Source organism: Anabrus simplex, chromosome 5 (assembly GCF_040414725.1).
Source record: "Anabrus simplex isolate iqAnaSimp1 chromosome 5, ASM4041472v1, whole genome shotgun sequence".
Taxonomy (NCBI): Eukaryota; Metazoa; Arthropoda; class Insecta; order Orthoptera; family Tettigoniidae; genus Anabrus; species Anabrus simplex.
The window spans coordinates 186,787,913-186,805,069 of record NC_090269.1 but is presented as its reverse complement, the minus strand read 5'-3'; the positions used below and the strand labels follow the sequence as shown (position 1 = coordinate 186,805,069).

At 38.9% G+C, this 17,157-nt stretch overlaps 1 protein-coding gene across 1 annotated transcript in view; it reads left to right on the top strand.

Annotated features, from left to right (window-relative positions):
- The window catches only part of LOC136873896 (protein CDV3 homolog), a 66,734-nt gene extending 50,783 nt beyond the window's left edge, over positions 1–15,951 (top strand). The window contains exons 4-5 of the mRNA XM_067147223.2: positions 8,847–8,961; positions 9,075–15,951. Coding sequence (XP_067003324.1) covers positions 8,847–8,961; positions 9,075–9,219 — 260 coding nt within the window. The 3' untranslated portion in view covers positions 9,220–15,951. The remainder of the gene's footprint in view (positions 1–8,846; positions 8,962–9,074) is intronic.
- The last annotated feature ends 1,206 nt before the right edge of the window (positions 15,952–17,157 follow it).

The window sequence follows — 17,157 nt, the reverse complement described above, 5'->3', positions numbered from 1 at the left end:
CAACCAAATGAGATTGGAGGGAGATTCTGTCTCAGTGGCAAGAGGGAATGATAATTCTCCTCAAGCCTGACAAAGTATGCAGGAAGCACTGACTTATTTGTGTTATGCATTGTCTGTATAAGATGTTTGACAAGATGGTGAAGAGATGACTTGTGTGATATCCAGAGTAAAGAGGATTGCTGTCAGAGTACTAATGTGGCTTTCGAACTGCTCGATAACAACTGACCACCTGGTTTGCCTAAAGAGTGCAATCCAGGATGCTTATCTTGAAAATCAGAAGTTAGTGGGGTTTTCTCCAAAGAACAGTCATTGCCCACAAAATTTCCCTCACCCCACCGCAGAGTTCTTGCCTGCCGAGCAACATTTCACACTTTTTGCATTAACGCTTCATGAATCCCACAGGAAGCTAATCTGACTTAAATCTCTGGAATGAGGGTTAGGACGTTCTTATCTGTAATAAAACTGCAGTAGAGGAATAGTTAGTATTTCCAGTAGAGGCTGATTGAGGCTTCTATATGACTGTACTGTGAAGACAGCACAGCACACTTCAAGGCAGTGTGGCTAGGGAAGCTGTGCTATCACCATCAATAAATATTTTTAATTGGAATATCATACTAGACTAATTTGAGGCTGCTAATTGGGTACATAAAATTACACTTCAAACAGCATTTAGTTATAGTGAGAACCTAAACAATGTTTTCCGTTGACACTGGACATCGCATGGTGTACAAGATTCAGTAGTTCTTGTTTGGATTGACTCTACGTACACATTACAAAAACTAAATTGAAAATATCTTCTGAAACACTAAGAGAAAAGGCACCTGACAAGTCTGAGGTGAGACACCCGGTATACTAGGCCTTTTCTCCACAAAGTATTAAGTTGCTTCTGGGTTGAACAATGTCATGGTGGTCTTCATGTGCTTCTGTAGTAGTAAATACTTGGCAGTACCAGAAATCGAACCCGAGCCTATGAGGATTGCAGTTAATAATGCTAACTGTTACATTATGGAGGTGGACATTGCTGGTAAATTGAGTACATTTGAATAGATTCTTTCAAAAAGTACTTCTATGTTCAATTTATAACATAATTGCACCCCTGAATTTGTAGTACGAAAGGTTATCGTTCTACGTACAGGAATAGCTCTACAGTACTTTGATTTAATGAAATTATGTTAGTATGGTTTCTCAGCAGTTACCTACTGAAACTCGGAAGATTGTAATATCTTTATAATAGTTTAGATTAACCCAGATAATGAACTCATTATCATTGAAGTTTTTATTTGCTCAGATATTTATTTACCTTGCTGGGTGAGTGGGATAGCACACCCAACTTTGAATGGAGAATTTTCTGATTCAAGTCTTAGTGGTTGCATTTTCAACTCATTCTATTTGAAATACTAAGCTGATGAGATCTTATTGCAGTGTGTGGTGTTCACATCCACTTGGGGAATGCAATAGAAAACACCTCGTGCATTCTTGAAGTAAATTCATATGTAGGGGGTGATGTTTTTAGTTTTAACAATATATTTCAAATGGGTTTAAAAAATTACGCATAGAAAATCCAAATCCATTCATAAAAATACCCAAATTGTGCAATATATATATTTCCAAAATTGCCCCAGGATCACAATATTTTCAACCTTAAAAAATTGCCGGTTTTATTGATAATTGCTCCGGATAATATCGTCTAATAGCAGGAATAATAAGAAGCAGTAGGCCTAGGGGCTGGATAATAAGGCACTTTAATAAAAATATGCCCAAAACTTTATTTTACGAATAGAACAAGTCTCCTTCCTTCGTTTTCACAAGATTTGAAGTTATTAACACAATAAGAATCACCCATACCTTGAGTAATACAATGGAATGAGAATATATAATAACCACCTTAAAACAAGGAGGGAGCCAGCCCTCATTAACAGGTACCTTTTCTTTTACAAGTGAGAGAAAAGTTTCTTACTTTGAACACCTTGAACATAACCAGGCTATCCGATAATAACAAATATTACAATTTAGATTAAAACACTCTCCAAATGAAGGGAGAACACACAACAGATTTAATCCCAGGGGAAACCTGAATTACACGGGGCTAGTTAATAGCCTCTGTATTTCAGAACCAATTCTCAAAGGCATGTTCAGAAAAGCCCCCAACTAATTAACAGCACCGTCAAAATACAACGCTAGGTACAACCTTCCAGTACTTGCCCGAGATAGCAATAGCTTATTCCTCAACATACGGGGGTTCAGATCGCCCATAGTAGAGGCACTTCCCTGAAGGGGAACACACCATTGCAAATGAGAATACGACCCATTTCTAACCACCAATGGGTCTACACCCTTAGAGCTCTCAAAAGAGAAGCTAAAACAAGTTTACTATGGATACATGTTCATAATAAATGTTTTCTAATACCTCAGGTCCATTCCGTATGCTAACATTCCAAGATAAAGAAACGAAATCCCACTCTCTTACCTTCACGCTAAGTGACCGGGAACGAAGGGCCACGGAAGAGCCCTGCAAGGGAGCGCACAGCTCAAGTGCCAGCAGGCAACGTGACCACCGCAAGTAGCGGCCAAGGTCCAGTCTGACGCAACTCCCCCAGAGGGGCAAGGAGGAAGGGGAAGGGGCGTGAAGCGAAGAGAGGGAGACCTCGATCCGAAGGGAGACGTTTCAGAGCGAGAACATTCTCATTTTCTCTGAAGCCATGCGGGGAACAAGGGCAATAATTTATTATTTTAAGGGGTCACCCATAGCAAATTAAGAATACATTTAAAATACATCCAACAAGTTCACAGTACACAAGACAGCTTGCAAGCATAATAAGGCACATGGAAACAAAACAAACTATGGCAGGGGAGACTAAAAGTTTTTCATGGCACAATATCATCATCGTCGTACAGTTCATGTTTCCCGGGTACTCTTCCACTTCTTCCTGTCCATATACAACTTCTCATGCAGAACATCATCCACTGTCCATCCTTTGGTAACTAGATCAACCTTGATCATGTCCATCCATCGGGTTTTAGGTCTTCCTGCAGGTATTTTCCCCTCCACCTGTCTTTCCAAATTTATACTGGCTGTTCTTGTAGGCTCCATCCTCATCACATGCCCGTACCACTGTAATCTGGAAGTGCTGATTCGGTCTAATAGGGATGTCTTTATTCCGGCTTCTTTCCTCACCTCCTCATTTCTTAACTTGTCCATCTTGGTCTTCTGTATGGTGGATCAAAGAAATTTCATCTGTGATGCTTGCAGCCTTGATGAATCTCTCTTTGTGAGATTGCATGCTTCAGTACCATAGGTCAATCAATATTGGTATGAAATAGCTGTTAAACATCATCACTTTGCCTGGTTTTGGAATTATGTCATCCCATAAAAGTGTTCTTACTTGTTAGTAGAAATCTGATCCCTTTTGCACTGTGTAATTTTCTTTCTGACCAAATTATCACTGGAGATTACACTTAGGAAAACTATCCACACACTCTAGATGGTGGTCTCCTAGTTTTACACTTGCTGGACGCCCTTCTCTGTTGACTGCCATCACCACTGTCTTGGTCTCGCTGATGTTGAGGTTATATTCCTGGAACTAGGATTTCCATACGCTGAGTCTGGTCTGTACTTCCCCTTCTGTTTCACCCCAAATCATGATATCATCAGCAAAGGCCACTGCATTCAGTTCACCTAACTTTTCCTTGACGTTCTTCATTATAATGTCCATAACATTGATGAACAGTAGTGGGGACAGTGCACTTCCTTGTTGAACTCCACTGTTGGTCTCAAACCACGATGATCGATCTTCCCCAATTTGTACACAGCTAGTATAGTCTTTGTACAACATCTGAATTTTTCTTACCAGTCCTTCAGGCACATTTCTTTTCCTCAGGCACTCCCAGATCTTACCTCTTATAACACTATCATAGGCCTTTTCCATATCCAGGAATACAATGACCAGGTTCTTGCCCTTTTTTTTTTTCATGCTATTTGTCGACATAGAAAGATATTTTGTTGCACCATATGTGAGGAACCTGCGTGTATTTTGTAAATGGTGGAAGTGTACAGTATTCAATTTGAGGAAAGGAACGTTAAGGACGACACAAACACCCAGTCCCCAGGCCAGGTATATTTACAATAAAAAAGAGCCCCTGGTCCGGCTGGGAATCGAACCCGGGGCCGCCGGGTGACAGGCGGATGCATTGTCTCCTGCACTACGGGGCCGAACGAGGTTCTTGCCTTTCTCCCAATACTTTTCCATCAGCATGCAGATACTAAAAATTAGATCCATTGTTGATCTGTTACTTCTGAATCCTTATTGCTCCTCTTCTAACTGTGGTTCAGTGATGATTCTCAATCTCTTATCTGTGATCTTCTTTGGAATTTTTAGCCCATGAGACAGCAGTATTATTCCTCTATAGTTGGTGGGTTTCCGTCTGCTGCCTTTCTTAAACAGGGGAATTATAACACCCCTGCTCCAATCTGAAGGTATTTTGTTGTCTGTCCATATGGCATTTAGTACTCTATGGAGCCATTGTATCCCCTGGATGCCTGCTGCCTTTATCATGTCCGCATTCACTTCATCTGCACCTGAAGATTTTCCTTTAGGCATAGATTTTAAGGCTGTTTCAGTTTCTGTCCGGGTGATCAGAGGTTCTTCATTGTAGGCTTGGATTTCCGGTTCTGTATTTTGTTCTTGAACTGGTCTATTCAGTAGGTGGTCGAAATGGTTCTTCTGGACTTCTCTCATGTCACTTTCTGTCCTAACCAGATTTCCATTTTCATCTTCAAGTGCCTTTATGGTATTTATTGGTTTCCTTTTACCTCTGATAACACTACACAGTAGTTTCTTATTGCCTCTGCTGTCTTCCTCCATTTTCTGAGTGAATATATTCCATGCCTTGATCTTTTCTTGTGTAACTGTTCTTTTAATGTCCAGTTTCTTGTTTCGGTATAATTGTTTGAGGTTTCTGATCTTCGCCTCGTCTCTAGTAAGATCTGGTTTATTTTTCTCCCGATCCCTTTCTTTTTGCAAGAGATTTCTTTCCCTGATTGCTGCTCTCACTCTTTCATTCCACCAAGGTGTGTTTCCTTCTCCCTTGTTTTCATACTTTTCTTTCCAGAAACTGTAGTTGCTTCCTTAACCAATGTGTCCCTTAGTCTGGTCCATTCTGCGTCTCCATTTTTCCTTTCATCTCTTGGTAACAGGGTTTTTATCCAGTTCTGATAGTCAGTTCTCTTATCCGTTTCCTGGAGTTCCCATACCTTGATGTTTGGCATTTTCCTGTTGTATACTTTTGGCACATAGAAGTTTCTCAGGTCTGCTACTAATAGACGGTGGTCACTGTCTAGGCTTTCACTGGGTATTACTCTGACATCTGTTACCATTCTGCTCCTTTCTTCATCCGAGATGACATAATCAATTACAGTCTTTTGTAGTCCATCCCAACTGCATCACGTTATCTTATGGCTCTGTCTCTTCTTGAACCAACTATTTTTCACCACCAAACCATTCCTCATACAGAAGTTAAGGAGATGTTCACCTTCTATATTTCGTCCATCATATCCATGAGGTCCCATTATGTTCTGATATCCTGTTCTATCTGCCCCAATGTGTTCATTCAGATCTCCTATAGTGATTACTCTCTCTTTACTAATAACTTTTTCCAGCTCATCAAGAAACTGGTTCTTATCCTTTTGACAACATCCAGTTTGAAGTGCATACACCTGTACCAAAGTTGGCATTTTCTTGCCCTAAATGCACAGTCACCTTTATTATTCTCTCACTAACGTACTGAATGTCAGCAACACCTTCCAGATCTTTACTCGTGATGAAACCAGTACCATTTCTCATATCTTTGTCATTTCCATGCCTATACAGTGTATACTGTTTTCTTAATTTCTTCATTCCTTTCCCTCTCCATTTGGCTTCACTCAGCCCCAGTATCATTTCCTCCTTTCCATGAGGTCCACTAGTTCTTCACATTTTCCTGTGAAACTGAGTAAGTTGATGGTCCCAATCCGTGTTAATCTCCTGCGGGATTTTTGCAATACCCTGTCTATCGTCAGGCCATAAACCATCATCCCTGACACGAGTCTGCTTATGCTGAAGTCTTAATTTAGTTGATAAATGTGTTTCGAGGCTCTTGTGTGTTTTGAAAGCAACTACAAATAAGCTCTTTTACTGGCCTTCTAGGCCTAACGTAATTGAGGATTTTCTTTTGTTGTTTACTCCCTTAGCCTTTAAGGATCCCTCCTTATCCCACAAGGCAGTGGGTTCCATCTGTACTACCCCAGAGGAATGGGTTGCCTCCTCCGCCAGCTCCACCATACCGAATCATATTCCCCGCTTTTGCTGCCGTGAGATCTTCACTCGTTACCCTGAGCTGGGACCCCTTTCCCAGATGTTGCACACTGGGTCAGGATGCTCTGGGACTCACATAGGCAGGGCTGCTTCTAAGAGGGTCCCTATCTGTTACCTGTTTATTGATAATATGCATGAAAATATTACTCTCTTCCAAATAGTTCAATGTAGGGCCTATAAGCTGGATGGGCTTGCTGAAATAAATGCCATTGAGCTTAAAGGTCTTAATGACTATTTCTTTCAAACCAAAAAATGCATTCCTCTACACACAAAAGCATTGACATGAACGCAGGAAAGCATAAACATGGTTATTTTCAATATTAAGAGAAGTACAGGGACATTATTTTATCTTTTCGGGGGATTCCCACTCGCCCGGCCGCCTGTGCTGCTAGCCGCCAAGCGCTTTGCCGTAATGCAGCTAGCGCATGTTGTCGCACAAGAGTTTGTGTACTTTATGCAGGTATTATGTATATACACGTGCTTGCGCAATGAAAATGACGTAACAACACTGAGCACTAAACACAAGAACATTTGACTAAACTGAACCTTACGGTGATAAAGTTCTAAGCAGACTGCATAGGAGGGGAGTTTGTGGTGCCGAGAAGCACATAACAGCAAATTGCTTGCTGGGAGACAGGCTCACAGCGCAGGTGACCGGATGAGTGAGAATACCCCGAATGGATAAAATAATGTCCCTGTAGTACCCAAAAAAATGAAAATCTAAAAAAAATAGTTTCCTTTGCTGGTAATCACATGCTAGGTCTCTTGTATAATATCACTTCTGTACACTGTCGGGCTGAGTGGCTCAGACTGTTAAGGCGCTGGCCTTCTGACCCCAACTTGGCAGGTTCGATCCTGGCTCAGTCCGGTGGTATTTGAAGGTGCTCAAATACGTCAGCCTCGTGTCAGTAGATTTACTGGCACGTAAAAGAACTCCTGTGGGACTAAATTCCGGCACCTCGGCGTCTCCAAAAACCGTTAAAGAGTAGTTAGTGGGACATAAAACAAATAACATTAATTATTATTACTTCTGTACATATTCAGAGGATGTCATTGGTATTTCAAAAAGCTGTTAGATTATAAATTTGATTCTGCAGCACTTTTAGTGACCTAACCACTGGAAAGCCTTTTTTGTTGCTTTACGTCGCACTGACACAGATAGGTCTTATGGCGACGATGGGACAGGGAAGAGCTAGGAGTGGGAAGGAAGCGGCCGTGGCTTTAATTAAGGTACAGCATTTGCCCCTGGTGTGAAAATGGGGAACCATGGAAAACCATCTTCAGGGCTGCCGACAGTGGGGTTCGAACCTACTATCTCGCGAATATTGGATACTGGCCACACTTAAGCAACTGCAGCTATCGAGCTCGGTCACTGGAAAGCTGAAGCCCGTACAGTTTGAAGCTACATTTGCCAGAGAACACTGTTCTTCTGTTGTAGATCTGATCACCAATTTGGATGGAGTATCCTATCTACTAGTTCATAAATTGTACTCCAAGCTTGATGGACAAAGTGTGTTGTGATTCTGTCACATTGTTCCTGCTACTATAAGTAACAGCAGGCAATGAACGACTCTGCTGGTGAACTGTTTAGAATCATTGCAGAGCTTTCCTACATTATTTCTTGTCTTGGCTACACTGCTGACTAGTCTGCCAGGGAAAGTTGAAAGCATCCCGGAACTAGATCGTCTTCTAAACTAGAATGTTTAATCAGATATCAGGCACTTCAAAAGCTTGTGAAAATATTTGTTGGAGGAATAGGTAATAGTGATTGCTTGTTCAGTATTCGATGGATATGCTTGAAGTTCACCATAGATGTTTTTGAAGTCTTTCTTGCAGCTTGCGTGGTTTTAAGTGGCAAATGTCTACAGTGAAAGAGCATTTTCTGCATACAAAGACCTTTCATATTATCGTAGGGTATCTTCATCTTGCAGAAGCAACACAACCTTTCTTAGCCTTTGTATAGATAAAAACATGTAAGCATGTAATTGATATTCATGATTAGCTCTTTGAAACCTACTGAAAAGTTTTAGTTTCAATAACAGAATTCTTTTAATAAACTTGAACTTAATTTTGTAAGTTTTATTTTTAAATATTTTAAATACAAATTTCACTGCAGTGGATCCTGACTTATACCTCTCTGATGTGCATATACCTTCGGCTGCCTCTGCTTGGCTCGTGGGTTTCTATCAAGATGCTTGCACCTAACTGCTTATATCCTGGATATGCTATAGATAATTCTTTTTTTTCTTTCAGGTTGCAAAGTATGCACATTATTGCTGCTTCCCCCCTCCCTCCCCCTCCCACAAAATATTCACTGAAATCAAACCATTTTAAGCACTGAAATAAAATTACACACCTGTTCATATGATAAAATGAATAATTTCCATCTTGATCTATTACGCATGACAAACTCTCTGCTTTTGTGTTAAATACTATAACTACGTAATGCCAGTACATGTTGTTGATTGGTGTAAAATATTGTTTCAATATGTGTAGGTCCTCGTGGTGGTGGAAAAAGCAAAGCTGCTCCTGATATCAACAATGAAGAGTTTTTCCCAACTCTTTCAGCGTCTAAAGGCTTGGATCCAAATTCTGGAGCATGGGGTAGAAGGTAAGATTGTTATATTTTGTTTTTAGCTCATTTTATGGATGATGCTGTTGAAGACTGATCGTTATGTGTACTTCTGGATCTGTAAAATAATATACTGTCTTAACTGCCTGCAGGAGACGTGATGAAGGAACGTTCGAAGAAGTACGCAACAGTAAATCCCACTCAAGCCGGTATGCTGACTCGGCGAAAGTTGGTGGAGGTGGTCCGAAGCTCAGTTTAGGCAACAAGTATGGTGCACTCAGTCAAGACCAGAGCTGAACAGAACATTGTCTTCATAGAGGATTAGAACAGAATTTAACTTTTATCTTTCTTCGGAATGGAATCAGGGATTCGTAAGGCTCTTGAAGTTGCTGCTTTCCAAAACCCCCCATACCTTATTCCATATGTACATATTAGTGTGCTGTTGGATCTGAGCTGGATTTCGTTAGTGGTAGGGAAGGCGTTGCAATTTGCATTTTTATTTTAACTTTATTCTTATCTATCCCTTTAGGATTTTTATTTATTTTGCTTAGTAGTTAATATTTCCAACCTGTGTTTAGTTAGCTTCTCTTGCTTTATAAAGAATGTGATTTTAAGTCTTTATCAGAATTAATGTTGAATCATCTTACTTAATGCTCATTTTTGCCCTTTTGTATGTATATAGAGTTGTTCCATAGGGCATTAATGTGAGTGTAAATGAAACATGATCCTATGAGGGATTTTGGAAGGGGCTGATCAAAGAGCATCAGAAGGGTTCCTAACCATACGTATTCACGCAGAGCTTTTTGTCTGTTGATGGTTTTATTGTATACATATTTACACCATTTTTACAGAAATGCTGTCTTTGAGATATATTTTACGATGTGATTATTTTGTAGGACTCCCCGAAGTTTTAGTTAGGTAAAATTTTGTTTTGTAATTTACTGAAAAAATAAATTATCCGATTATGTTTGGACATTCTCATTGTTTTCTGTGGGGAAAAGTTGCATATAACATCTAATACTTGTAAGATAAATTGTGTTGGTGTGTATAACATGAGATCTCGTAGTGCCAAATGTGGACAGTTTATTTCTGGTTCAGCAGAGCAAATGGTTTTATGATTTCCCACATGGCAGGGTTGTGGTCTAATTGTGAAAAAAATTATAGTATCACTCCAGAGGTCTCTGTGGCAAATGTTTCAGTTTTCTTCTTCAAACAGTCACCTACCCTAACCGTATATGTATCATGAAAACATATTTCAAGCGCATGTAGAGAAATGATAATCTCGCTACAAATTTATATGGAAATAGTTTTTCCGAAATTTAACTAGACTCTTACTTAATTTCAGTATATAATATAAAATTAAACGATCGTTTACTTCAGCCTTTATTTCTAACAAGTTATTACAAAAACTTTTATCCTGTTCCATTTTGAATTTTCTTTTAGAGAACAGCAGTCGACGGGTATAACTAATTGACTCCGAATGTCGACAAAAGAGCTCGCAAGTGTACGTAGCGAGAAAACAATACGGTTTGATGATTGATTTGTGGCAAATGTTTCAGTTTTCTATTCAAACAGCATCGCCTAACCTAAATTAACCGTACTATTATGTACCATGAAAACATATTCCAGAGAAATGATAACGTTCTCGCTATAACTTTACATGGGAATACCCTTTCCGAGATGTAGCCAGACGCGAGAAAATATAATCTAACCTTGAAATCAGTGATGCGCTCTACCATATCTTGAGGTGTATCGCATTCTTACTTAATCCCAGTGTAGAGTATTAAAATGAAGCGATCTTTTACTTAGCCTTTATTTCTAACTATTTAACTACTGCTATCGACCACGTTCTTTACGTATTTATTACAAAAACATCTTCACCTCTTACATTTCCGATTTTCTTTACAGAACGGCAGTTGACAGATATTACTAATCGACTCCATCATCGCCTTCGAATGTCGACGAGAGAGCTCGCAAATGCACATAGCGATAAAACGATACCGCTCCGAAGATGACTGATCGCATTTTGTAGCAAATGTTTCAGTTTTCATTGAAACAGCGTCACCTAACCTATCTTAACCGTACTGTATGTATCATAAAAACATATTTCAAGCACCAGTAGAGAAATGATAACCTTCTCGCTATAAATTTACATGATAATAGCCTTTCCAAAATGTAACCAGATGCGAGAAAATATAAACTAACCTCTGAAATAAATGATGCACTCTGCCATATCTTGAGGTGTATCCCATTCTTACTAAATTGCAGTATTTAGCATTAAAATTAAGCGATTGTTTACTTCAGTCTTTATTTTTAACGAGTTAACAACTGCTATCGGATACGTTATTTACCCATTTATTACGAAAACATTCATTAAATTTTTTCTTTACAGAACAGCAGTTGACGGGTATAACTAATCGATTCCGACATCACCTTCGAATGTCGACGAGAGAGCTCGCTGTTGGATATAGCGCGGAAACGATACCAAAGAGGATCGATCGCATGCAATATAATGGCCATGTGCATAAATATTGGCAATGGAAAAAATCATGCATGCTTAATCGCTCGTAATAACTGATGTGTCAGTGATAGAGCTCTGGCTGTAACTGAAGGATAATACACAGTTTAGGAATTTTAAAGGGAAAGAAAAAAAAAGCTGACGTTATAACAGAGTTCTCATATCCCGTACTTGCTATAGCAGACTTCTCCTTTACTTGATTATTGGGATTTAAAGGTCTAGTGATATATTTCCACCAACTTGCCTTGATTGCTTCTATGCAGAGTTATGTCTGTGGAAATTTTTTGAGGGTACTCTATTCACATCATTCCAAAATTATTTTGTAGAGAAGTTACTACCTAACTTACACATTTTTATTCATTGTATTATTTAATTATACACTTCTGACTGTTAATTAAATCTTTGTATGTTCATAATATAACATAATGAGGTATTTAATGGTCTTTATTGGTAATGATAGAAATCTAAATTATCCAGTTGCCTTACTATCAATTTTGTATCTTATTAGACTGAAAGGTTTAGTGCAGTAAAGCAACTAGCCATTTAAAAAAAATCCCTTTTATACATTTTTGGACAAGCTGTAATATCTACCTGTAGTGAAAATAATACAGTAAAACCTTGTTGATTCAAAGTCGTTGGGATGAAAAAATCAGACTTTGAATTACGTGATTTTGAATTAACCGCCAACTCTAATTCAGAATTGCCAACCCTTGCCGCGTCACGAAATATTCTAAGACCTGTTACTGCATAATTAACTTTGATTGACAGTTTAAAGCCTTCAAATGTCATAGAAGATACTATTTCCAAAATGTATCCAGCAAGGTGCAGATACAGTATTCAAATAATGCACTTGGATAACTCGCTGACAAACATAACACCGAGCTCGATAGCTGCAGTCGCTTAAGTGCGGCCAGTATCCAGTATTCGGGAGATAGTAGGTTCGAACCCCACTGTCGGCAGCCCTGCAGATGGTTTTCCGTGGTTTCCCATTTTCATACCAGGCAAATGCTGGGGCTGTACCTTAATTAAGGCCACGGCCGCTTCCTTCCCACTCCTAGACCTTTCCTCTCCCATCGTCGCCATAAGACCTATCTGTGTCGGTGCGACGTAAAAAAAAAAAAATAGCAAAAATAGACAAACATAACCTCACACAGCGGGGGGGGGGGAGCATGATTCAAAGACGAGGAGAAATCTATGCTGGCTCCCCTGTGCAAGTGCTTTATTCATTGGATTACTGTACCGTATGCATTTTAGATGCCCTGTACTTGCACGGAAAGTACCCAATGCCCTTAAAACATTGTGGCTTATCAAACTTTCCTATGACGAGGGGAGAAAGTCTCGCTCTCTTCTGCATTACATCACAGTACAGTGACTATCCTTGTATGATTTCCCACTTCTGTCGTAATTCAGAAATGCCCTTGCTGCGTCACGTAGTATTCTAAGACCCATTAATGCATTCACAGTTTAAACCCTTCAAATGCCATGGAAAAACTATTTCCGAAATGTATCCAACAAGGAGCATTCATGTTATTCAAATAATGCACTTGGATAAATCACTGGCAAATATAACCTCACGTAACGAAATGAAAAGAAACACACATTTCAAAGAAGACAAATTATGCTGGATCCCCTGTACAAAGGCTTTATTCTTAGGTTTACTGTACTGTTTGCATTTTTTAGATGCCTTGTACTTGCACGAAAATTGTCCGTCACCCTTAAAACATCATGGCTTATCGATGTTTCCTATGATGAAGGGAGGAAGGCTCTCGTTTCCATTCGATGACCCCCAGCCTTGTACGATTTCCCAGCTGGTACTTCTCTTCTCTAAAACCATAAGTCCGTTTGGGCTCGGCATTAAGAAAACAATGCAGTTTCGTCGGCACTGACATTGTTCGGTGCGTACAAATTGATTATATGAGCCACACTTTTTTTTTTTTTACCAACTGTCGGCATCGCCAGTGTTAGCGGATTTTATTTCTCTGCACACTGCCTGCTACGTGATATTGTGGTGTTCCTTCAAATGCTGAATACAAAAGAATTACAATGTCACTCAAAATTTTTATGTATGAAGCACACTATAGATGCACCGAAGTGAGTGAAAGTGCAGAAAGCTACCCCTGCATGTCCTGAAAGATGCATTCTATCATATCATCATCATCATCATCAGTTTTCCACTCCAGTTGCCCGGGTGTGTTTTACGAGCACTCTCCACTTCTGTCTGTCCATGTACCAGTCTTCTCTCAAGATGACATCCCAGCTGACTCCTCTTGTTCCTATGTCCTCTTTCACTTGGTCCAGCCATCTCTTCTTAGGTCTTCCTACCGTTCGTTTTCCGGCCACGACTGTGTGTAGCCTTTGTTTTGCTGTCCTTTCATCGTCCAATCGTTTGACATGGCCAAACCATTGTAGCATAAAGAGGATAAATTTTGAATTCAAATTACTCTGTAAAGAATTTTTTAATATAAAGGCAGTTTTGTTAAAAGTCTGAATTTCAGTAATGGGACGACATTTTTTTAAAATTACAAATTATTCGTATTTCGAATTAAACCATTTAAATAATATGGAAAACAGCACCTCATGTTTCCAGGAGCAAGAGCTTTTTTAAATTAGGCGGGATTTTGAATTAACCGATTTATAATTATCGAGGTTCTACTGTAATCAAATAATATTCTCATCTGTCAAACGAGTCCTGATGTGTTGTACCAGTATGACTTGCACATTAATACTTGACGAATCATTATAATTAGCAAATCACACAGCCACAGATGGACTAGAGTACTGAGAAAACAAATTTGGCTGTGTGGACTCTTACTGTGTTCTTGGATTTTTATATGCTGGCAAGAAGTTAGGTCATTAACCCTTAGGCCGAACCCTTCGCATTTTTTAAAGTACTGATTGCATTGAAAGTTAACTTATGTTCTTATGAAGAACATCATGTGAAATTGTAATTAATAGAGAAACAGATTAGGAGGTCTAAAACTCAAAAATACTAGGCCTCTGTAAGAGACCTGTAATCATATGAACTACCAAAATTAACAGTTCATACTGTTATTAGCAGATGGAAACGAGCAGCATAGACTGGTGTATGTGTCATTTGTATATGAATGCTGCCTTGTGGTGCTGGATCCATTGTATCCTGTTCTTTCTGTTTATAATATTGGTACCTGGGGGTAGAAAGTTTGATTATACTCCTTAATTTGCCTGAAAATAAATACTCCTGTAATATTTACTTTACACATTCTTTGTCCATCAGCAGTGTCAGGTTTTGAGTATTACAACCATTAGTTGATTTGTGTAATCTAGGGCAAATTATCAATTCCTTTGCTGGAATGTTCAAAATTAGATTTCCTAGTATACCGTACGTTGTGGTCCATGACAAATTTTTGACAACTGGGTACTATGTTGTTCTAAGTTAGATCATCTAAAGTAGCATATTGTAACATTTGATGAACAGTTGTCTACAAGAAAAAGCCCCAATCCTCTTTGAAGCTTGTAAATTATGCTGTTTTTCTTTATCCCAGATTATTACCTTGATGGTTTTTTTGAAGACTTGTGTTTTAAAGTAAATTTTTCATTGAAATTTGTTTCGTCAGAAGTCAAGCCATCTAATTGGTATATGTTTGGGTTCATGTCATTTCTGAAGGCTGTCTTTATTTTGTGTATAATTTTGCTACAATTAAATTTATGAGAGTGTAATATACTGTATATATGCATTAACATAAAGTGCATGTGTTTTATGTCCCCTAAGCTACTTCAGGAGACCACCACGATTTGAGAATAGGTAATGATAACCATGGATGAAGACCTAGTATACATACAGTCTTATTGCCCTAAGCCCTCTGATTAAAATATATATATTCATGACTGTTCTTCTATGTAAAGCTATACTTAAAAAAAAAAAAATAAATAAAAAAAAAAAAAAAAAAGTTGTGAGGAATGGACTAAGATGTGCCCATTTCAAAACTGTTGTGTGCTTGGGTATATCCTACGAGGCATTACAAATAAATTTTTGGAACAGGGCAACTACTTCCTAGTTTGTCACTGCCATAACCCTGCCTGTGTGATGAAATGCCTTTCAGAGAGAATTCAACAACACCCTTTGAAGGTGACTAAGAATAATTTCAGATGAAACAATTGCAATTAATGAACATATCTCGAGCATAAGACGATGAGGTATGGTGATATAATAATTATAATTATCAATGAGGATGTGTGTATATTATATGGAGGAAAAAGTATTAACAATGAACTGATTGTTGTGCAGACTTATTGTGATGGAAATTATGAAATATGAAAACTGAGTCATATAAATGTGTATTAAAAGTCTTGCAGCTTTACCTCTTTTTCTTTTTTTTTAGTTTAATATACTGTAACAAGAAATAAAGTGCATTTATATGCAGTGTGTGTGGAAAGAAAAATTGTTGTAATAGGTGTGTGGAACATGGAAGTTTATACACTGAAAAAGACGGTGCAGAATGTCTTAGTAAAAATAACAACATATTGAAATATGACTTATCATTTCAATTTTAGTCCATAATAAGGTAAAAGGTTTGCCAGGCTTCTGTTTAAAGATTTTGTGTGATAATTATGGCAAAGTTTGTTTTATAAGAATATGGGGCATACCTTACCAATGGTGTTTGGAGGAGTAAGATCACAGATTATTTACTATCTACCATACTGTAATAGTGAACTTTAGAAAATGGGCATAATCAGCTAAACATTTTTCACCTTTATAGATTTTAGTTGATTTTATGCTTTTCATTGTTCTCCAAGCCTCGATGAAAGGACTGTGAAGCTCCATAATCCTCTGTTTACAGCAAATATGTGACATGACTACCTCTAGCTCTAACTTCAAAATAAATATGCAAATGAATCATGTTCTAATTACCCCTCTGCCTCTCTTATGCTGCTGTGATGAATCCATTAGTGTCTTAGCTCACTAACCCTACAGCACGACCAAAGCTGATTCATAGGGACAGCTTCAAATTGCCTTTCTTCGTTATGAATACCACCTTGACTGCTTGCTGTTGCTTGTGCCAGTTATGATTATTAATTATAGTTTCTTCGTTATGGATACCACCTTGACTGCTTGCTGTTGCTTGTGCCAGTTATGATTATTAATTATAGTTATCTGCAACTTAGGAAATTATTTGAAGTACTATACTCATATTCACTATTCTTGTAAACACTTTGGTTGGAATACTTAACATACACTATGTGATCAAAAGTATCCGGACACCTGGTTGAACATGACGTAAAAGTTCGTGGCGCCCTCCATCGGTAATGCTGGAATTCAATATGGTGTTGGCCCACCCTTAGCCTTGATGACAGCTTCCACTCTCGCAGGCATACGTTCAATCAGGTGCTGGAAAGTTGCTTGGGGAATGGCAGCCCATTCTTCACGGAGCGCTGCACTGAGGAGAGGTAGCAATGTCGCTCGGTGAGGCCTGGCACGAAGTCTCCGTTCCAAAACATCCCAAAGGTGTTCTATATGATTCAGGTCAGGACTCTGTGCAGGCCAGTCCATTACAGGGATGTTATTGTCATGTAACCACTCCGCCACAGGCCGTGAATTATGAACAGGTGCTCGATCGTGTTGAAAGATGCAGTCGCCATCCCCAAAGTGCTCTTCAACAGAAGGTGGTTAAAACATCAATCTAGGCCTGTGTGTGATAGTGCCACGCAAAACAACAAGGGGTGCAAGCCCCATATATGAA